This window comes from Anoplophora glabripennis, unplaced genomic scaffold, assembly GCF_000390285.2.
Source record: "Anoplophora glabripennis isolate ALB-LARVAE unplaced genomic scaffold, Agla_2.0 scaffold1039, whole genome shotgun sequence".
NCBI lineage: Eukaryota > Metazoa > Arthropoda > Insecta > Coleoptera > Cerambycidae > Anoplophora > Anoplophora glabripennis.
The window spans coordinates 19060-43172 of record NW_019426057.1 but is presented as its reverse complement, the minus strand read 5'-3'; the positions used below and the strand labels follow the sequence as shown (position 1 = coordinate 43172).

Sequence of the window (24113 nt, the reverse complement as noted above, 5' to 3'; positions counted from 1 at the left end):
TATTTTGTAGTAAGAGAATATAATACAATAACATTAAAGTGCGAGCGCGTCCCCTTGAGGTTTTCGCCCCTGGCCAGTCCCTAGCTACGATGCTGATTCTAGCAACTAATTGCAACATTGTTTTAAAAATTGGTTATAACAACTACGTGTAATTAATAGTTTTTGTTTAATTACGTTTATTTTTTATTATTTAATAGGTATTTATTTGTTACATGACAGAAGTTCCTTTTCTAGCAGGTAGGCACCTAATTGTAAAATATAACAACATTTTTTTAAATTTGGATTTCTTTTACATTCTTTTTTAGTGTAGTTAAAGTAACAAATTTGTCTTAAAATAGATTCTATGGAAGTGGAATTTTCGAGTCTGTTAAATTTATACATTTTTTACACGCATTAAATAATATAGGTGTATTTAAATACTCATTACAAATTTATAGTAGGTCAAATCTTGGTTGGAACTTTAAACATATACGTACTTCTAAGAATGCAAGACATAAGGACATTCAATCGAGATGGCGTACATTTTTTCAATATGACAATTAGAAAAATAGGTATACAGGGTGGGCCACCAGTAACGCCTCGGTCGCTAGTGACCAAACGGCAAATGTTACAGAAACCTGTTTAGGTGGGTATGTGTAGGTTGATTACGGCGACATTTTAAAAATATTTGGAAATATACAGGGTGTCCAGGAAAAGTGTACCATATCAAAGTTATGTTTTTTTAAATGGAACACCCAGTATATTTTTACTTTGGGAGTTGGGAAATTTAAAACTCTTTCGAACTGTGTATAGGTTCCCTATACCTATCTCTAACGGTATTGGAGGTATTTGTGCCGTTTCGTTTTTTATCGATTTTTTTGTAAGATGTATCCACGTGTCTCTATCGAGGTCTTTACTGAATTGGTTTGGGTTCTTCTTGATGACGTCTCTTTAAATATAAGGAGAAAAATGTGAATGCAAATAGATGGCACACACCGAACAAGCACGAACAAGTATATTCTTTGATGTACCGCCTTCCTCTCCTCTCGCCTTCCTCTCGATCTTTTTTGAACGAACAGCGAGCGAACAAACGAACGTTTGTTCGCTCGCTATTATTGATGCAGAATGCTCGCTCGCTCGCTTGTGTTTGCTCTTGCTCGCTTTTTTGGTGAATACGCGCCTTTATGCTCCAAATTTGTTAGGAGCACACATGTGTTTAATAACTCAAGAGCATTAATAATAGACGAAATAATTAGAGTAAATAAATTTATAGAGATTGCTGTATTAGAGCTTTTTATGCTCGAAAATTCGATGCCCAGGAGGGGCATGGTGTTGTAGAATCACCACACTCGCTATATTGGATTCGGTATCTTGAATTTCGAAACTGAAATGCTACATTTTTTGGATTCAACGACTACAACAATCTCAAAATTGTTTATAGCAGAAACGTACGATGAATATTCTGTGAATTCTGTCCTGCCTGAGGGCTGAAGAATAAGTATTACAGTAATCATAATATGAAAACTTGATTTTTTTTATCAAGAATAGTGCATTAAATTATAAAATTTGTGTTTTCTTTCAGATATTTCCTGTAGAATTCGACATGATTTTCGTTTCTAAATTCCAAATTTTTTTTATTCCATCCTATACAGGGTGATTCACAACTTATCCAAAAAAATTTGGGAATGGATGCAGCATGAGATATGGAATCAATATCGTAAAAAATTTTTTTGTAAAATCCTTATAGTTGTATTGGAAGAGTCCCATGTACATCCAAAAATTTTTTTTGGATACGTTCTGAATCACCCTGTATAGATTAAAAAGATATCTATAAGGTAAAAATGATCCCTAAAGGGCTGAAAATTAGGAATCGCCTTGTAACTCAAAACAGTAAAATATTCAAATATATCACCCTGTGCATATTTCCACTACCAATCCTCAAAATTACAAAAAAAACTATAAAATCCGCCGAAACAGCCAATTTAATTGCCCTTATATCACAAATTTGTCCTTTTTGCCTTTAAGAACAGTATATTGATTTGCCACCCCCCTACATACGAATTTACCCCCTACACTAGGTGCCTAGAAAAATTTAGTTTTCACGCAAAGTTCACTTACACCTCACTTAAGACATTAAATCCTATAAAAATAGCAAAATAGGAAAGGTTCACCATTTTCCTCCAGTTTTATTGGACGCAGGAAGGTCCAGCCTACTCAACGACATCAAAATTACTCCGATCGGACCACAAAGTTTGTTATAGTTTATAACCGCCTCCCCCCCCATGTTGAAATATTAATTTTGAAGTTTTTAAAGAAAGAACATAATTTTTATGTGTTTGGTATAATCAAAGTTTTTTTAAAATTTCTGCGTCTTTTTCCAACACATAATTTTTTTTTACAGGATGACTTAAAAATATAAATACCTACTTAGACTCAACTGAAAAAATATAAAAGATGTAAGGGCGAGCCTCTAACGCATTTTTACGAGATCTATCTGACAAAAAAGCTAAAATAAGGTGATAAATAAAAAAGTTATGGGAGTGGATATACTCTAAATGAAACAAATTATACAGCGTGGTAAAAAAGTTCTGCATAAAATTCATATTTTCGTTAAACAATTTTTTTTCGAAAAACGGTGAGACCCGTCGATTTTTATTTAATCCAGGGCACCTTGTTATGTGTAAAAATTTTTTTTCGATAACCCATTTACGGCAGCGATGACATATTTTTTTTTTAAATGACAACGCATATTTTTTTCGTTCGAAATTGATCACAGTGATAATTATCTAAACAACGGTGTGAAAATTTCGATGTCTTACATAACAATTTTTTTTAGAAAAATGCACCTTAAGTTCTTATAAGTGATAATTGTCTACTTACACTATTAATGGCTCCGAAAAGGACAAAGTTGACAAAATTACATTTCAAACGAGTAAAGAGTAGATGATGAAACGAGATTGAATATCCTGGTGGAGCTCCAGGACAACCCTCATTCTAGTACAAGGTCGATTGCATTGAACAATGATATTTCACATGTAACTGTGGTGAACTTACTCAAAAAAGAGAAATTTCACCCCTGTAAGGGTCACTTGATACATGCATTGACTGAGGACGACCCAGACCGCCGTCTCCACTTTTGTGAAGATTTAATGCATCGATGTAACGGAGACCCCGACTTCCTCAAGAACATAATTTTTTCTGACGAGGCTACTTTTTATCTTAACGGATCGGTGCATCGACATAACTGCCGGTATTGGTCTCAGGAAAACCCGCACTGGGTGCAAGAAGTAGATCATCAGCACCCCCGAAAGGTGAACGTTTGGGCGGGAATAATAGGGCGTCGTATTTTAGGCCCGTATTGTTTCGAGGAAAATTTAACTGCTGCTCGCTATTTGGATTTCCTGCGGTTCGATTTGGTCCCAAGCTTACCAGAGTTATTCCCGAACAACGAGGATCCTAATATTCCTGAGGAAAGAATTTGGCTTCAGCAAGATGGTGCACCGCCCCATTATGGAGTGCAAGTACGGGAGTACTTGAATAACACGTTTACTGGCCGGTGGATCGGGCGACGCGGAACAATCGAGTGGCCTCCGCGTTCGCCTGATTTAACACCTCTAGACTTTTGACTATTTGAAATCGCGTGTGTACACAAACAGACCAGGTGATTTGGAAGAACTTAAAAACCGTATTCGTTTTGAAATAAATCAAATCGACCCGGGAATGCTTGAACGAAATGTAGACGGCGTTTACACACGCATAGGACAATGCCAAATGGTACAGGGTGTAATTTTACTCGTTTGAAATGTAATTTTGTCAACTTTGTCCTTTTCGGAGCCTTTAATAATGTAAGTAGACAATTATCACTTATAAGAACTTAAGGTGCATTTTTCTAAAAAAAATTGTTATGTAAAACATCGAAATTTTCACACCGTTGTTTAGATAATAATTATTACTGTCATCAATTTCGAACGAAAAAAATATGCGTTGTCATTTAAAAAAAAATATTATGTCATCGCTGCCGTAAATGGACTATCGAAAAAAATTTTTTTTCCGCTTAACAAGGTGCCCTGGATCAAATAAAAATCGACGGGTCTCACCGTTTTTCGAAAAAAGAATTGTTTAACGAAAATATGAATTTTATGCAAAACTTTTTTACCACGCTGTATATGAAGGGTTATAGTCCCCTACTAAACAAAAACTAAAAAAAGAAAATAAGCAATTGAAGTTTAAGGGGGCTGTAAATTTCAAAAGTGAAAACACCACAATATTGTTAATATGTATCCAATAAATTTAACAGAAAATCATTGCGACCTAATGAATAATAGTACATACCACATCAGTCACTTGACTTTTTAATTGTGTGACATCATTTGATATAAAATTTAGGTTTTTATACAAATTTTGAATATCATCTTTTGACACATCATTTTTATGATCATCCATCATCTGTAATAAGAAGAATTAGATATTTATTGATTTTGAAAAAAATTTGTAATTTACAGTTTCCAATTTTGACAGTCGCTTATCGATCATTTCAAATTCCAAGTCTTTGGCTTCAAATCCTCCGTCGTTGCCTGTAAAGAAAATTATATAGTTAGTTGAGTAGAATAATACATAGGTATTATAAATACGCTTGACATTAGGCAACGTACAATGCTGTAAAAACAATACACGCGGTAATTATTGTTGGCACCAATAATTTTAGAAAAAAGAGCATGAAACATAATTGTACAGGTACGACCAATTTTTGCAGGGTTTCTTGAATTTTTCGAGGAAATAAATAAATGTTTTCGAGAAAAACCGTGAAAAACGCGATTCGTTATGCTGATTTTAAAAAATATAGACGTTTTTCGTTTTTTTGGTTGTTTTTTGTTTTGTTGAATAACAAAAAACAAATTGTTTTTTTAAATCTGCTTAAACTATTTTTATACAGATACATACAAAAAAATTAATTTTTGTACCTAATTCAACAGCTTTATTTACAACAAATAAAAATTTATCAAAATGAGTAACAAAAAAGATTTTGCAATGAGGGTAAGTTGCTTTAATTTTGTGGGAATGATAGTGATACAAGTTGTATTCAAATTGACGTACGAATGTCAAAAAAAAGGAACTTTTTTAATTACGCGCTAATGGAGATATTTAGTGACATGACTGACATGATGCGGTTGGCAGCATTGCGTTGCGCAAATACATGTTCTTGGCACAGTTCTTGGGTTGTTGATATCTCATTTAGTTTACGTGATATATTTTTATTTGAGTGCAACGTGTTTAAGTGTTAGTGACCATTTTTGAAATTTGTGATTTCCTGAAATAACTATGCAACGTAAAATATTGCGTGAAACTGGGGAAAACTTTCGCGGAAAGGTTTCAACTGCTGAAACAAACTTACGGAAATGATGTCGTACGTAGTGTTATGAATGGTTTTCACGAAAAGTAGGTAGTCGATCGTCAGTCAATTGAAGATGATCCTCGACCAGGACGGTTTCGACTTCAATTGATGGCTCCCAAAGTCAAAGATCTGGTGCGTGCAAATCCCAAATCGCCGATTGACTGTCGGAGAAATTGTAGAAGAAGTTATCATCTCATGCCAATAAATTTTTACTGAAAAACTGAACATGCATCGAGTTGCTTAATGCAACTCTTAGTTTGATGACCGAATAGAAAGAAAATTGTGTTGACGTTTGTCGGCAAGTCTTAACAATCTAATGATGATGAAACTTTTATTCATAGAATCATAACGGGAGACGAAAGCTGGGTATGGCTACGACATTGAGACAAAAGTTGAATCATCACAGTGGATTGACAAAGGATTTCCCGGCCGGTCCCAGGAAGGCCGTTCGTTTTGGTTCCATTTTCAGTTGTTGTTCCCGGTTTTTTTGGCTTTTATTGGATTTTTTTTTTTTGATTTTTTTTTTCAGGTTGAACCGTTGACTTTTTTGAGGGGTTTTCCCATTGTTTCGTTGAAAAATTTGGCAAAAGAGAGCAGAGTTGGGGCGAGACAACGCATGACAATGCGCCCGCACACTCAGCTGTTTCAATTCGTCAGTTTTGTGCCAAAAACCAGCTTACTGTCCTCCCTTACCTTCCTTACTAGCTATACTTGGCTCCTAGCAATTTTTTCTTATTTTCGAAATTAAAATCAGTGCTGAAAAGACGCCGTTTTCAGACTATTAATGACATCAAAGCAAATTCGTTACAGACTTTAAAGGTAGCTATCCAGGACTGCTTCGCGAAACAGAAACACCGCTGGGAAAAGTATGTGAATAGGTGAATAGGAAAGTACTTTGTAGGAGACAAGGATCAATAATGTATAAAATTAATAATAGTTTGTTTAAAAAATAAAGTTCGGTTATTTTCTGAATCGAGCTCGTATTATTGTCGCACATTTCTTTGTAGATGACAAATCAAAATAATCCATATTTTATTAAGGCTATATTTTTGGCATAAAAGAATTCGGTTTGATCTGATATTATTAAAATATTTTGAATTTATTTGAATTAGTTTAATATTTTAAAAATAAAGTAACAGTATAAGAAGTGATAGAAAAATATATATTTAATAAAATAAATGTAACATGTAGCCCGTTGTCTGTGAGGTTAGATATTATTTGCATACCTAGATTTTTGGTGTCAAAGAACACCGTTAACTTCAGTTGATAGAATTATAGGAAAATTTTTGGAATATACGAGTCGTATTCTAAAACTAAGGTCCGATGACTAATATTTAACTGATAGTTAGTGCAGTGTTGGTTTAATTCAGTAGTCTTCAGTAGTCGGTGAGAGCAGATCGCAATGGCTAGATCCTGCCAGTTGTAGATCCCGCCAGTTGTGAAGTGCGCGGTGTGATTTTTGCTGGCAAAAGGATCTTCAGCTCCATCGTGAGTTACGCTTAGTGTCTAGTGTATGGACCTGAAATAATGAGTGTTAAACAAGTTCGAAAATGGGAGAATTTCGAAGTGTCCGCACAAATGTGCTCGATGAACAGCGGAATGGCAGGCCTATTAATCGGACTGACAACATCAAGTGAACCAAAGACTTCGAAGTGATCGACGATTGACGATTAGTGGTCTGGCTGATGAATTCCCAAATGTTTCTCGAATCTCAATTCACTGAACGGCGTGGATATCGGAAACTGTGTGCGAGGTGGGTGCCAAAAATGCTAACTGATCAGCACAAAGAGCAGAGAATACGTAGTGCACGACAGTTTTTGGAGCGCTGTAGATAAGATGGACATAATTTGTCTTTTCCACATTGTTACGGGCGACGAGACGTGGATATTGTACACCAACGTAGAATCGAACCAACAGTAAATGCAATGGCGCCATTCAAGTTCACCCAAACCAAAAAAAAATTAAGCAATCTCTGTTCTCGCATCAAAAAATGATGGCTACCGTTTTTTGGGACGTAAGGGTGTCCTTTTGATTAATTTCATGGACCGTGGGTCAACAATTACAGCTGACGTATATTGTGAAATGCTAATCAAACTGAAACGTGCGATCCACAATCGACGCCGCGGGAGACTGTCGTCTGGCATAAGCTTCCTTCAAGACAACGCACGCCCTCACACCGCTGCCAAAACCAAGAATATTCAAGATTTTTGTTGGTAATTTTTTTATCACTCCGTACAGTCCCGACCTTACACCAAGCGACTATTTCCGCTTCTTGCATTTGAAACTGTGGCTGGGCGGCCAACGATTTCAAAACGACGATGAACTCAAGACTAGTGTTACCAATTGGTTCAATTCCCAGACCGCAGGTGCTGGTGCAATGTTACAGAAACTGTATAGATGTGATCGGCGATTCAGTGGAAAAGTAAAGTAGATATGTAGTAAAATATTACTGTCAATAAAAACCTCACGAGCTTATTTTTTTTATGACCAAACCGAACTTAGTTTTGGAATGCGCTTCGTATTTGAATTTGCTTAATACCATTACCAATATCGTAAAAGGGTATTAGACTCGTGTAAAAAAGAAATTTATATACATTTGTTGAAAAAATTAATCTTACAAAATGTATTTATCTCCCACGCGACGCGCCGCCTGTATTCTATCTCTATAGCATTGTTAACGAGGAATCTAAATATTACCTTCCTTGCGACAAGACTGGCCGTCCTTTTGTAGGACAAAATCTTCCTTGCATTGACATTTGTAACTACCCGGAACATTATAACATATGTGATCGCAGGGTTTCTCTTCCTTGCATTCATCCACGTCCTCTTCGCAGTAACGTCCTGTGAATCCTTTTAAGCATCGACACACTTCGTGTCGAACACAAGTTCCACCATTTTCGCACCCATTCACGCAGTGGGCTAAACAAAACAAACAAATACATGTCAGTGTGGTATAATGACAATCCTAAATAATTATGTTAGGTCAAGTTCAGTGTATTAATTAAAAAATGTTTTCTTTGGAAAAATTTGATTTAAAGAAGTATACTTGACGCCCTCAAAAAGTTGTCTTATTTTTTGATCATTCACAAAGTTTTTGCAACATCCTATATGTTTTTAATTGATTAAATTGTCTAAAAGCAAAATACATACTAGATTCTAGATAATTCCCATTATCTACATCAATATCTAAATATAAACAGTAAGTATAATAATCCTATAGACTTACTTACGTGCATTCAAGTCTATTTCGCATTCTTCTCCACCATATCCTTTAACACAACTGCAAACTCCATGAAAACATCTTCCACCGTTTTGGCATACTTTGTTACATGTTGCTGAAAGCAGTTATTTTCAAGTAGTAAGCTAGATGACTATAACTTTTTGTTTCTCTTATATTTTATTAAAATTGTAGTACTATTGGAAAAAAGTCCATTATACTTACGTTCATTGGAAAAAATTTCACACTGTGGTCCACTGAATCCTTGAAGACAAGCACACATTTCTGGTTTAACGCATTTGCCTCCATTTAAACAAGGTTTGCTGCAAATTGCTGAAACAAGACAAATTTAGTGAATTTCGTTTCACTATAAATATACAGGGTGTTCCAGATAGACATTCAATTAGACGTTTCTGGAAAACTACGCATACTGGAATTCTGAAAATTTATGTACGGAGGTTTCTCCTAATGTTCTATCGATTGAAAATATTGGCGTCGTCGTGGAACTTCCGGTTTTACCGGAAGTAGACGTCAACTCTCTTATTTCAAATGGAATGTACTATTTTTTATTTAATTTTTGGATTCTACATTGAATTTTAAGGTAAGTTTCATAACCTTACTTTATCCTTAAACTCAATCGTTTTTGAAATATTTTGACTTTTGCAAAATTTTTGAAAAAAACATACCTACACTTAATCGGTTCTATCCTCTCCAATTTTTAAGATAGGAAGCTGAAATTTTAGATGGTCAATACCAAAACGTGTCCAAACATCGGGAATATTCGAAAGTTGGTGCATGTTACACAGGACGTCTAAAAAACTCGAACCAATTGTGTCAAATTGAAAGTTTAATAACTCGCTTATTTTAAATAGAACACCCTGTGTGTGTACCCAGAGTGTGCCATTGTTATTGAAAACACTTGGAAAATCGACAAACTCGCTTTACAGCAATGACAGCAAATCTGCTAAATAAGTAATGACACTTGGTGACATTTAAATGTTTTTCCACAGCCAACCTACAGCTAACTGTCGTATTATATTCGTCTCTGTATTTATGTTCAAATATCTCAAAATCGGTGGGATTTAGGTATAGGGAATGCTTATACCAATGGAAAGAGAATTAACAGGTGCATCTACTGGCATTATCAAACACAGGGTGTTCTATTTAAAATAAGCGAGTTATTAAACTTTCAATTTGACACAATTGGTCCGAGTTTTTTAGACGCCCTGTGTAACATGCACCAACTTTCGAATATTCCAGATATTTGGACACGTTTTGGTATTGACCATCTAAAATTTCAGCTTCCTATCTTACAAATTGGAGAAGATAGAACCGATTAAGTATAGGTATGTTTTATTTCAAAGCTATCTACTTTTCATTGGCCGGGTTTGTAGTACCATCCGAAATCAGCAACCAAAAGGGTCCCCAGATTGAATCAAAAACTAAAAGGCCACCTACAAACTTCCAGGGAACTCCCATGGTATAATTTATAAGCATAGAGTTGCAAAAAAGTGGTACTTTAACCTCTGATATCTGGCACACTGTGGATTTTCGGGCCTTGTGCTCATGAGAACTTTTGATCAGGAGGCCGAGGAGAACAACATATTTCAGTTACAGCGAATTTAACCGAGGACCAATTCCCATAAGATCTATGCGAGGTCCTTTAGAATATACAGGGTGTATCATGCAAACTGAGACAGCTGTAAGTACATGATACTAGAAAAAAAAGTAAACATGGGCCCGCAAACGCACCTTTTTCGAGATATATAGGGTGTCAAAAAAAAGTTTTTTTCAGCTTTTTAACAATATCTCAGGAACCGTTTGAGATACAGAACAGAAATTTTGTACACGTATTATAATTAATATTAACTATTTTTGGGCGCTAATTGAATTTTTAGTCATATGACAGTGGCGGAGATTTAATTTGAACGACTCTGAGAAAATTGGAATTTTTAGTCTATTTTAAACCGCTAATGTCTTCTCGTCATAAAAAGCTCTAACGTGAATCGTTTTCAATATAAATGGCGTTTTACGATGGAAAACATAAAAGAAAGAAAGTGGCAACATGATAAAAACAATTATTTCAAAACTAAGCAAATAAACAACAAAAATCACAACAGTTGTTGAAAATGGACTCGTCTTACGGTAATAGACGCTTCCAACCTATCTAAATAAAATATTTAAAATTTTTGTTTAGTCAATATGATTTTTTCTTCATTGTAGTGTATTTATTATACAGGGTAGGAAAGTACCGATGGTCTATCTGAAGTAACGTGAGAGCGATAAAGTAAGCCCTAGAAATCCATGTGATAGACAAGAATGGGTATAGTGAAGGCGTCTAATAGTCACCGCCCATTTCGCCCTTCCACAAATAAGAAGTGAATCTTAAGATCCACTTCTTATACCCATTCTTGTCTATCACATGGATTTCTATGGCTTACTTTATCGCTCTCACGTAACTTCAGATAGACCATCGGTACTTTCCTACCGTGTATTATATATTGTGTCATAATAAACTTTGTCTGGAAGTATGTGGGGAAGGAATTCAAACTGAAATCTAAAAATTTGTATACGGGGGTTTCTTCATTTGTTCTGTTTATTGAAAATATGGCCGACTTTCGTTTCCTTGCAACTGTCAAAATTTCAGCTAAATAAATAAATGCCTCTGTAAGAACAGTGTTAGTTAGTAATAGAATATGCTACAAGCTTTTTTGGTCAAAACTATGTTTGTTCCAATAAATATTTAGAATGTCTAATTTAAAATATGGAAGAAGAAATCAGAAATCAGTTATTTTTGATTCTAGATTGCGAAATACTATTTTTGCATTCGAGAAGTAAAGGTTTTCTGCGAGCGATAGCAAATAGCGATAGTTGATGATAATAAAAAACTGGTGAATTGATTCTATCTATAATTTTATTGATTTTTTTAGCTGAATATAAAAGTCTTATAAATCCTGTATGTAAAAGACTACGTTTTGTAGACAAAAAACTATTGTTCTGACACTTAATAATGATGTGATGTAAAAGTTAACTTTTAATGACAGTTCTCGAAAAAAGTTCTACATAATTTTTTCTCCCCCCATATACTTCTAACCAAACTGTATCAGTGGAATTTAACCTTTTTTTTCGCGGACCCCTTCTAAAAAATGTTTAAATCAAGTACGGTTTTATCTTATATCTTAGTCAGATTTGAGGAAATATATTTTAGTTTCAGTTAGAATTAGTAAAGAGCCAGAATCCAGCGCTAGATGTCAGATAGTAAATATGATTTTATTTTTACTTTTTTTAGTGCCTAAGTGCCTACATTACCATTAGTAGTTACTATATTTACAATTGAAATTTAAACAGTTTATATACAGCCATAACAAGAGTCCAAACCCTATAGACCCATATATCATTTCCTAAGGAATTCGATGCTTTGAACAGGATCCTGTAGTTAAAATTAATGAGTTCATGACAAATGGAGAAAAGTTAAATTGTTGGGTGAAAACGCCCAAATATTGACCCAAAACTAATTTTTTCCTAAGTTTTGTCCAAATATATCATTTTCGTCATATTTTGCGGCGCTGAACACGATGCTATTAGTAAAATTTAAAATTAGTACCTACTTTTTTACATTCATGATAATTAAAATAGTAATTACACCTACTACTCGTACTAATTTATTAATATCATAATGTAGTAATTTTGCTGTATTATTTTTGTTTTTAATGCAGTTGTAATAAAAATCATGCACAATTGTTTTCGATATATCTAATACATATACTAAATTCTACATATATAGGTTTATTAAATGTTATGTTTAATCGTTTAATTTCAATTATAACAATATCTTTATCAAAAATTGTATAACTGAAAATTTGGCTTTAAATTACATATAATGATTTGCATCACATCTACTTGACTATCTAGTGACACATTTTACGTCTTTATATTTTCCATGATTTCTCCAAAAACAGCATTGTTCATGAATTTATAAAAATGTTTGCTTAATCTTCTCCATTCTGTTTAAGTCCATATATATTTTCATCCAACAAATTTGTATAAATTTTAAAATTCTATGGATATCTTTAACTTCATCCTAAAGCTGTCACTCGTTTTAAATTGCGATAATAAATAATATCTTTATCAAACAGAGTTGTCAATAATGTTGGATATTTTATTTTGATGTTGGAGGTAAAAGTGGTGTTTCTTATGAACTTCATATTAATTAAATTCAGGTATGTAAAAAAGCACTAATTTTGGATTTACTCAGAAATATCGAGGTTAGAGGTAAATTTTGACCAATGATTCAGCACTTACTACGAAAACTATATATTTGGACAAAATTTAGGAAAAATCAGTTTTAACCCATATTTGGACCAGTTTTACCCAAAAATTTCACTTTTCTCCGAAATGTGTCGTGAAGTCATGAATTTTGACTACCAGCATTGTGTTCAGCGCATCGAATTCCTTCGGAAATGATATGTGGATTTGAACTTCCTTTTTTTTTGTGCGACTGTGTTTATGTAATGGTAAATAAAAAGTGTGAGCTTGGTTAGTAGAGTAGTTTCAAAATCTCTTGAGCCGCGAAATGCGCGAAAGGCGTGGCGTATTCGCATAATTCTTCTAATAAGCATGTTGTGAAAACATTGACTCAGAATTAGACTATGTGTCACATTACAACCAGAAATGAACTAAGGCGCTCGGGCATCATAAAATCAACTGGCGAACGTTCGTTATATATATTTTTATTGCTTAAATTAAAATAATAAAGAATAGAGCATTTTATTATAATATTTGTAATCGGATCAAAGGCTTGTTACTGTGAATAATAGATGTAATGTTTTTAGGACATAGAATAATTTAGGCGACGGTCGGAATTATGTTTCTGCACATATGAAGGTCAAAGCTCATAAGATTTTGAAACACCTTTTTTGTTTTTAAATAAAAAAAAATAAAATGTTATGAAATATCGTGGAATATTGGAAAGTAATGGAATTATTTAATTATTAACTAACTTATTTTTTTTCCTTTCTATGTACCTACATATCCTAAGAGATTCCTTTGCATACCCCTTAAGACGTACCCCCTAGAGGTACGCGCGCTCCTAGTTGAATACCACTGCTCTAAATGATATTTATTAAAATTATGGATTGTTCTGTACATCAGTCTTATTACTGTCCCGTAATTGCATTGTTATGTCTTACTATTTTGTTTGTTTTCGATTCGCTCGTGTTTCTATCAGAGGTGTTGACAGCAATTTATTACCTTTGTTGCAGCCGTGACTCCTGTTAGTGACCTGGATCCATCCTGGGCAGCATGAATATGTGACTTCGTTGGAATTTCGCGTGGTTATGACATCTTTGTAGTGCGTTTCGTACACCAGCCTATAAAACAAAACATATAAGCTTTTTATGTAAATATCATGCGAATTCCCTTTGTTGAATGTTCAGCACAATAAAAGAAATTTGTGAATACGTTTACGTTGAAATATGTATGTTACCTTTTATTGCAGAATGTAACAAACAGTATATTGTGAGATAAAATTTATTTAAAAAACATATGACAAATATAATTTTCGAAACATGCGAGCATTACCATTTAGTTTAATTTTTTTAATATACAGGCTGGACAAATGAAAACGAAACAGAGCCATTTTCAGGAACTGCGTCGTTGTAGAAAAACGCTCAGGCCCGTCGATTTTAGATTAAAGGGGGACATTCTTTGCTGGTATTTTTGACTCTCACCCCAAAATATTTAAATGGCATTGGGGGTTGAGTAATATTTCTTTTGAAAGCTCTTACAATTCTCTTTACAACAGACTTTAAATTTTATAATTCCGCCCAATACTTATTAAGAATTTTGATTTTAAAGTTGAAACTTATGTACAAACAATTAGTAACGGTAAAAATGTCAGTCATTCGAGTTAAGTACGCCAATGGTATAAATTTAGTATTTCTTGCGTTACATTGGTTTTTGGCGATTTGTTATCACTTTCGTAAAAAAAACACAATTGTAAAAAACAGAAATGAATGCTATACACACACAATGAACGTAAAATTAGTGGATTCCAAATTATTTTCTAGTATTATTTGGAAGCGTTGGTTGGTAGTTTATTTAATTGTGTTTTTGAAAATTAAACACTATGGTTTATTCCATTGCGGAAAGGGTAGATATCATTTCGCTTTACTTTATGAACAATAAATGTGCGAATAGAACAGCTCAGCTATTTAATGAACAACATCAAGATCGACATGTCAGGAGGAAGTATGTTCTAGAGTTAGTAAAAAAATTTCAAGAGACAGGGAACGTAGCCAATAAAAAACGAGAAATTGAAAAACCTATAGTTAATGAAGCTAGTGAAGTTGCAGTTTTGGGACAAGTTCATCTTGATCCTACATTAAGTACGAGGCAGCTGGCATCTGTGTCTGGGATCAATCGAACTAGCATACAAACCATTTTGAAGAAGAATAAATTCCATCCATACAAAATACATTTAGTCCAGGAACTTCATGAGGATGATTATGACCGCCGTTTGCAATTTTGCGAAATAATGAGTGACCGAGCAGGGAACGATCCACAGTTCCTTTTTAACATCTGTTTTTCTGATGAATGTAGTTTTTTCTTGAAATCTATAAACCACGAATGCCGTCGAATCACTCCGGAAATGCTTCGGAATGTGCGCGAATGTTTTGAACAAAATCTTTATTCTTGTATGGAAGCGGGCGGTCATCAGTTTGAACATTTAATCAACTAAGTAGTAAGTAAGCAACTAAACATAATTTAAATTTTAAAATGTAATTTTTTTTCAAAGTATTGGGCGGAATTATAAAATTTAAAGTCTGTTGTAAAGAGAATTGTTAGAGCTTTCAAAAGAAATAATACTCAACCCCCAATGCCATTTAAATATTTTGGGGGATGCTTACCCTTGCTTGGGGGTGAAAGTGGCGGAGTCAAAAATACCAGCAAAGAATGTTCCCCTTTAATCTAAAATCGACGGGTCTGAACGTTTTTCTACAATCTTGACGCAGTTCCTGAAAATGGGTCTGTTTCGTTTTCATTTAGCCACCCATGTATACTGACTAAACAGGATATTACGGAAAAGTTTTATAGAATACCACTTTCAAGATCGTTATGTCGTCTGTTGATAACTTCTCACTGAACAAGGAACTTTACGTTAAGTGTCAACAAAGTTTCAACAGTTTCAATGTCAACAGTTTTTATTGCATAAGTTCGAAACGGTTTAATATTAAATCACGAAATTTGGGGGTTGGATTACTATTTGTATGCTTAATAATCGGTATAATATACAAATCAAAATTTGCTACAGAGGCGTAAGAAAATGCGGGACCATGGGGCAAATTTTACAATTTTTTTTGTGTACGCAATTTTTTCTAGTTCCTGAACCGAAAATATGAAAATTTATCAAATTTTGCATAAAAGAGATACTCTTGTTAGATTTTAATAGCATGAGTCGTTTTCTAGTAAAATCCATTTCAACAATTCATTACGTGCTCAAAAATTCCTGCTGCAAAATAAATGTATTAAATTGTGCCATGAAAAAATGACTATTTGTGACACTTAACAGAGGTGTCAAGTATATGTCAACTACTGGTTAGACTACCTACTCAAAATTCCAATTTGAGAAATTTGAATAGGATAGGTGATCCGCGCGGATTCCTCTGTGTCTGAACTAGTAGAATAATTTAGTTTCGTCTCTGTTTATTACAGTACCTGAATACAAATTTCTCTGTTAAGTGTCACAAATAGTAATTTTTTTATGGAACTATTTGATAAGTACATTTATTTTGCAGCAGGAAAATTTGAGGACATAATGAATTATTAAAATCTAACAAGAGTACTTTTTTATGCAAAATATGATAAATTTGCATATTTTCGTTTCAGGAAGTAGAAAAATTGCGTACACAAAAAAATTGTAAAATTTGCCATTTATGGTCCGGCATTTTCTTACGCCCCTGTAGCAAATTTTGATTTGTATATTATACCGATTATTAAGCATACAAATAGTAATACAACCCCAAAATTTTGTGATTTAATATTAATAGTACAGTCATTGAAGCTGAAAATCAGCTGTAACCTACGAATTTTTTGAAACTGATTTGCATGAAAATTTAGAATAAGGCTCATCTTAGGCTCAAGTTCAAAAGTGACATAAGCCCGATTGACGCTTTTTGTTTTTTAGGGGTAAAAACTACCCTTAAGTGAAAAAGTTTTAAGCATTTTATTGACAAAAATCTTGTTCTTGCACATAGATTAAATAATGTTCCATGTTCTCGAACATGTTTTATGATATATTTGCTCTTTTCGACCCTTTACTTAACCCTTAAAAACTACCCCTATGCAAAAAATAATCATAAAAAATTACATTTTAAAGATTTGGAATGATTAAATCGTGCAATTATTTAAAATAAAAGTTACCTTATAGCTAATAAAAGAATGCTCCCCTTTCAACCCCTAAAAACCACCCCTGTATTGACAAAAAAGGTAAAAAATTTTACTTTTTAAAATCTTGGAATGCTTTAACGGTGAAATTATTTAAAATAAAAATTCCCTCATTGCTTATGAAAGAGTTTGTATCTCATAACACTTTTCAAGCCTTATAAACCACCCCTGTGAAAAAATGATAAAAAATTACGTTTTAAAATCTTGGAATGCTTTAACGGTGAAATTATTTAAAATAAAAATTCCCTCATTGCTTATGAAAGAGTTTGTATCTCATAACACTTTTCAAGCCTTATAAACCACCCCTGTGAAAAAATGATAAAAAATTACGTTTTAAATCTTGGAGTGCTATAATCGTGCAATAATTTAAAATAAATATTCCCTTATATTGTTTATGAAAGAATATTTTACTTTTGCCATTTTCAACTCTTATAAACTACCCTTTTACCAATATTAATGTAAATTATTTTTATTATAATAAAAAAATTGCTACGCTGCATATAAATAATCACACTAAATTTTTTTACTTATTTTATTTGTATAATATAATATATAATATATAAAAATAAGAAAGCCTATTTAGCTCCGAAAAAATGTCATTGGCTTTTTTACCATAAGTAGGTTAATTTTGAAGCTATAGTATCCTACAAAAAAGTATTTTAACGATAATTTCAAGAGCTGTAAGATTGTTTGTATATAAAACCTTTTAAGTCCTTCGTTTTTTAAAGGGAAAGGATCGAAGGGCTCGAGACAGGTCGATTTTTCACTAAAATGGATTCTTCAAGCGGCGAAATCTCCTTTATTTTTTATGCTCTAGGAATAAAAATAAAGCAAAACAGTTATTATGTAAATAAGGCAATTTTTTTTGAATAATGAAAAATACGTTTTCAACATTTACCGTACATTATTAAAAAAAATACGCATTCTAAACCGGTCTAACTTCAGGATCGTATGAAAAACACTAAAACAAAACTAATTGTAAAGGGTCTACGTAATCGTAGACGCTTTACTTTAATTCTGATTGAAATGGTACAGCGGTTACTGCTCATTTTCCTTAAAAAATATGATCAACCCATCTGTTTTTGACGATAACTCCTTCAATTTTGCTCTAACTAACTTTTATAGGTGCTCATTTTGAAGGTCTTTTTGAGTATTTTTGAGTACTACAAAGAACTCCTGGAGCGTTATACACGTAAAATGAATCCTTTTTCCGTTATTTGACGTTGAATACATCGATTCCAGTATTCCCCCCAAAACAAGTCCCCTTCCACTAAGCATATTTCGCTTTGTATAGGACGTACAACACTTTTTAAAAAATGATTTTCTTTGTTTATTTATAAGCTACATTTTTGTTCATTGCACTTTTTTTAATAAAATGCGTAGTTTTTGAGTTATTCGCGAAAAATACTTTGAAAAAGTGTCTTTTCTTCACTCAAAATTACAAGTTTTCAATGATGAATAACTCAAAAACTATTGATTTCTCGAGAAATTTTTGCTCATTTGCAAATTTCCACCCCCGAGAAGGGGTGTCAACTCCCAACAGGGTGGAAGCGTCAATCGGCACTATGTCACTAATGTTCATTGACCTTTTCTCTAACTATCTGTCAAATTTCAAGTCGATCGGTTCAGTTTCAAAGAATTCGGAGGTGAAAAGCTTCAATGACTGTACAATAAACCGTTTTGAAGTTATGCAATAAAAACTGTTTCCTGCGTTACCCCTTCAAGGGGCCATATCTCCCTTAGGGGCCGCCACTGACAAAAACTCCACTAAGATTTTCATCATATTTCGACATGTTTTAAACACTCTCAAAATTTGAGTATTTATTTCGTTAACACTTTGTATATACAGGGTGTTTCCAATAAGAACCGACACAGAGCATATTGATTTTTTTCGAAATTTGAAACCCTACTTTCAAGGCCTATAACTTCTCAGGGATGCAGCTTAGTATATGAAGGTAAGTTGCGTTAAATCACTATATTTTGCGTTTTGCAAACCAATAATTATGACCGATATTTTTATTTCGGATAGTTTTTCAGCATATTCACCAATTTTTTTATCACATTTGAATTAACCCTTCCTTTTCCTCATCGCTACTTCTACAAGTTAATATCTCTTTTTTTACAAACTTTTATTTTAAAATTATTATTATTGTGTTTTGTTGATTTGTTTTAAATTTTATTTATGGGAGTGGGCGCTCATTAGTTATTTGAACATGACTTAAAATAAAATATGAATAAGAGCAAATCGTTTATTCACTATGTCGGACATTGTAAAATTAGAAACAGTTGTTCACTGTTTAAGATTTGTTACAAGTTATCGATTATTCTGTCATGTTTTTGATGAAGTTCCACTGCAAAATAAAAGTAGCAGGCCCCTTAAAATAACTCTTAATTAGCGTTGAGTTACGTTGATTAATTGTGTTGAAGCAGATATTCCTGCAAGAGAGCTGTCATAAATCATATCATTTAGGTACCTACAGGCTGGCAATTATGGTCTCGGGATGTTTACATATTTAATAATTACTAAATGGCAAAACCATCGTTTTTTTCTATGTATTAATTAATTTCTTAAATAATGCTTTAATGCTTTTAAATTATTCATAATCATATATTCATACTACGTACCTACTGACAGAATGTATATGATATTTTTTTGGAACATAAAACAATTCGTTGTTTAAGTTGGTTGCTATACTGTTATATGAGATCGCAATAAAACGTTGAAAATTAATTATTTCTCAAGGGTGTTAACTAAGGTACTAGAGAGAATAGGTTGAGAGTGGGGTTTCAAATTTCGAAAAAATTAATATCTCAGTTGTACTTGAATTTAGAAAAAACAAATTTAGTACACAGTGTGAGCGTACCAAGAGCATTAATCGATATTAAGTAGAGTTCAACTGATGTATTTTTAACGGTTGATAAGGGATGATGTACTATTAAAATGTGACGGAATTTTTTAACTCGTTTGGCGGACTTAAAAAATTATTACCTTATTTTATAGCGAATTTAATTCTGAAACTATTCTTACGCTTGTTAGTTTTCAAAAAACTTTGTCGTTTTCAAGAAAAACGCGAATTACTAGCAATACATATTGTAGCAGTTATTTAAAATCAACCAAAATTTAAAAGTTGGCTATGAATTTAAATGTCAAACTTGATGATCAGGAAAAAAGTCATTTAATTTTAGTAATTGTTTGCTCAGTGTTTTGAAAATGGTCGGGAAGTTGTCATTTAGCGAACAAATTGACATGCTATTTATTAGTGTTTGATTTAAGTCGTTTATTTTTCTGTTAAATTATTCTTATTCCAACTTTGTTCCTAATCGTCAAGATTGACGTTTAATTCATAGCCACACAGCTATAATACGTATTATTAGTTATTCGTGTTTTTACTCAAAACGACAAAGCTTTTTGAAAACTAGCAAGAGTAAGAAATGTTTTAGAATTAAATTCACCATGAAATAAAGTAATAATTTTTTAAGTCCGCCAACTGATTAAAAATTCTGTCATATTTTAATGGTGTAGCGTCCCTTATGAACCCTTTAAAATACTTCAATTGAACTCTACTTACTGTCGATTAATGTTCTTGGTACACTTACACCGTGTACCAAATTTGGTCTTTCTAAGTTCAAGTAGGTGTAACTGAGATGATTTTTTTCGAAATTTGAAACCTCACNTCCATGTGGCTAGATGTTCTTTTAATATGTCGTCAAGATCTGCACTAAAATTTATGAGTCCACGAAACACATCAGGGTTGTCCGAATTTTCTGTCTCGTCGTGTCCGCGAAGTGCTATTTCGAAAGCGCAAAATTTTATGCAATCTACGATTTTAGATAATACATAACGATTTTTCGTTACCTGTTCATTGTTTCCGTATGTTATCCCAATATGCAGAATCTGACATCTTATGTTTATTTTACCTAATGACTTAAATTACTTAAATCATTCACACTGTATATCCATGCTTTATCCCCACCGAAAAGTAAGCACGAAAAACAAAACAGTGTATTTTTTAAATCACACCCGCACAGCCACTCTGCTTTTGTGTATACATTATGGTTAAATTGTCTTTTATAATTTTTACTCTGGCTTGTTACACTAATTTCAATATTTAATTGTGGTTTTGGCCCACCTAATTATTTTATTTTTAGTTTATCCTCATAACGCAGAGAACCAAATAAAGATTTTTTTTAAACGAAACGCTATTCATTTTAATAACTATAATATTCGTAGACGCCTAAATGAGAATATTCGTGCCGCTCGCAGAAATAAACCACCACATACCACGTACGAAATATTACTGCATTTACTGCAGCAGAAGTGGTTGTCGTTGTTGCAGCAACATAACTNACTACGTACCTACTGACAGAATGTATATATTTTTTTGGAACATAAAACAATTCGTTGTTTAAGTTGGTTGCTATACTGTTATATGAGATCGCAATAAAACGTTGAAAATTAATTATTTCTCAAGGGTGTTAACTAAGGTACTAGAGAGAATAGGTTGAGAGTGGGGTTTCAAATTTCGAAAAAATTAATATCTCAGTTGTACTTGAATTTAGAAAAAACAAATTTAGTACACAGTGTGAGCGTACCAAGAGCATTAATCGATATTAAGTAGAGTTCAACTGATGTATTTTTAACGGTTGATAAGGGATGATGTACTATTAAAATGTGACGGAATTTTTTAACTCGTTTGGCGGACTTAAAAAATTATTACCTTATTTTATAGCGAATTTAATTCTGAAACTATTCTTACGCTTGTTAGTTTTCAAAAAACTTTGTCGTTTTCAAGAAAAACGCGAATTACTAGCAATACATATTGTAGCAGTTATTTAAAATCAACCAAAATTTAAAAGTTGGCTATGAATTTAAATGTCAAACTTGATGATCAGGAAAAAAGTCATTTAATTTTAGTAATTGTTTGCTCAGTGTTTTGAAAATGGCAGGGAAGTTTTCATTTAGCGAACAAGTTGACATGCCATTAGTGTTAGGTTTATGTAAAGGAAACTACAGAAGTGTTGAATAATATAGGAGAAGATTTCCAAATGCTGTAATCCCCCATAAACATTTTCCAATGTTGAAAGACGGGCTCGAGAAACAAGCAAGGTTTTCAGTAATACTCGAGATTAGTACTAGAATTCTACCTCGGCAGACTTCTGTGCACCGAGTGATCAGACGTAATCTACAACACCCACATGATATCCGAAAAGTGCAAGAATTGGTTAAACGAGTGAATTTCTGCCAGTTCATTTTACATCATGACATTAATTTTCAAAAGATAATTCGTTTTACTGATGAAGCTTGTTTCCCCGGCAGAGGTATTACAAATTTACATAACTATCATGAGTATTCCGATGTAAACCCTCAAACTTATTTAGAATTTTTCCAAAACATTCCCGGGTGACAAGGTGCCACTATGATTCAGACTGGAACATTGGTTACATGATGGAGTACTCCCTCATTATAATAATATTCAGACTTTTTAAACCACCAGTATCCAGTATCCAAATAAATGGTTTGGAAGAGGAAATAATTGCCCACAAGTTTAGCTTCCACGATCACCAGATCTCAACAAGTGTGACTTCTTTCTTTGGAGAACGTTAAAAGAATTTGTGTTTTCCTCGCTAGTTGCGTCTCGAGCAGAATAGTGGAATCGCATTACGGATGTATTGGATAGAATAGATTTCAATTTTCGACGAAGAATACATTTATACCTGAGAAAAAACAGTGATTATTTTGAACAATGTTTATAACTTGCCAGTGAAAATTATGTTATTTCTGTTGTTTAAGATGATTGTTTCTCTATTAAATTATTCTTATTCCAACTTTTTTCATGATCGTCAAGTTTGACATTTAAATTAATAGGCAACTTTTGAATTTTCGATGATTTTAAATAACACAGCTGCAATACATATTATTAGATATTTATTTTTTTCGAAAGGACCCCGCCATAATCTTATGGAAAATGACTTCAGCAAATTCGTCTCTATTTTTGATATGAGATAGGTCTTATGAATCTGACCAAAATTCTCAATGGTCACAACCCCCCCGTAATGCCTCTTTTTACCTCTAGAGGGCGCTTAACCCTATCAGAACGATACACTATATGAGAGATGGATTTCAGTTAAATCGTCTGGGTTTTTGATATGTGATAGGTCTCATCAATCTGACCAAAATTCCCAATTGCCACGATTCCCGGTAATGCCTTCTTTTACCGCCAGAAGGCGCTTAACCCCGCTAGATCGTTCCATAATATGAGAAATTAATTCCAGATGCAAAACGGTCTGAATTGTTATTAATATGAATAAATAATCAGTACATTTTATGTACTGATTATTTATAATGAATACTCTTTCAGTGTATTCAGTTGTAACTCAAAAAATATAAAGGTGAGATCCTGTTGGGATTATTATTTAACTCGGATGACAAAAAATATTTTGGAAAAATCTTGATTCTCATTTATCGGTAAGAGCTATATCCCGTATTAAAAACCCAGACGATTTAACTGAAATCCATGTCTCATATACAGGGTGTTAAAAAAGAGTGTAAAATATTTCAGGAGGTAATAGTATGAACCAAAATAAGCAGCAGAAAAGTCTTAATAAACATGGGTCCGCAAAGTAACGGTTGCGGAGATATGGACCACTATTCGTTTTTCAAACATTTTATTTTATTAGGAATAAACCGACAAAGGAAGCTTTTAACAAACAAAAAACAAAGTTACAGAAGATGTTCAAAGTGCCCTCCGTCCATTTCCAAGCAGGCACGACATCTTCGTCTCAACGATATTCGAACTCTTTCGAAAACACCCTCCTTGGTTTGGATTTCTTGACACTTTTGATTAATCCGTAGCTGCAGCTCTTCCAGGCTATTTACAGGAGTACCATACACTAATGTCTTCAAATATCCCCAAACAAAGAAATCTAGAGGGTTCAGATCAGGCGATCTTGGAGGCCATAAAACAGGTCCGGCCCTTCCTACCCATCTATGTGGAAAAGTTTGGTGTAAATGCTCTCTAACGGCCATGGAAAAATGAGCTGGAGCACCATCATGCTGGAACCACATTTGTTGCCTCTGAT

The 24113-nt window shown here is 33.3% G+C and overlaps 1 protein-coding gene across 1 annotated transcript in view; it reads right to left on the bottom strand.

Moving 5' to 3' along the window:
* The window catches only part of LOC108915137 (neurogenic locus notch homolog protein 1-like), a gene marked incomplete at its 5' end in the record, with an annotated part of 39612 nt that overhangs the window by 249 nt on the left and 15250 nt on the right, over positions 1–24113 (bottom strand). The window contains 6 exons of the mRNA XM_018721101.1: positions 4312–4425; positions 4480–4553; positions 8069–8290; positions 8602–8706; positions 8814–8921; positions 13839–13957. Coding sequence (XP_018576617.1) covers positions 4312–4425; positions 4480–4553; positions 8069–8290; positions 8602–8706; positions 8814–8921; positions 13839–13957 — 742 coding nt within the window. The remainder of the gene's footprint in view (positions 1–4311; positions 4426–4479; positions 4554–8068; positions 8291–8601; positions 8707–8813; positions 8922–13838; positions 13958–24113) is intronic.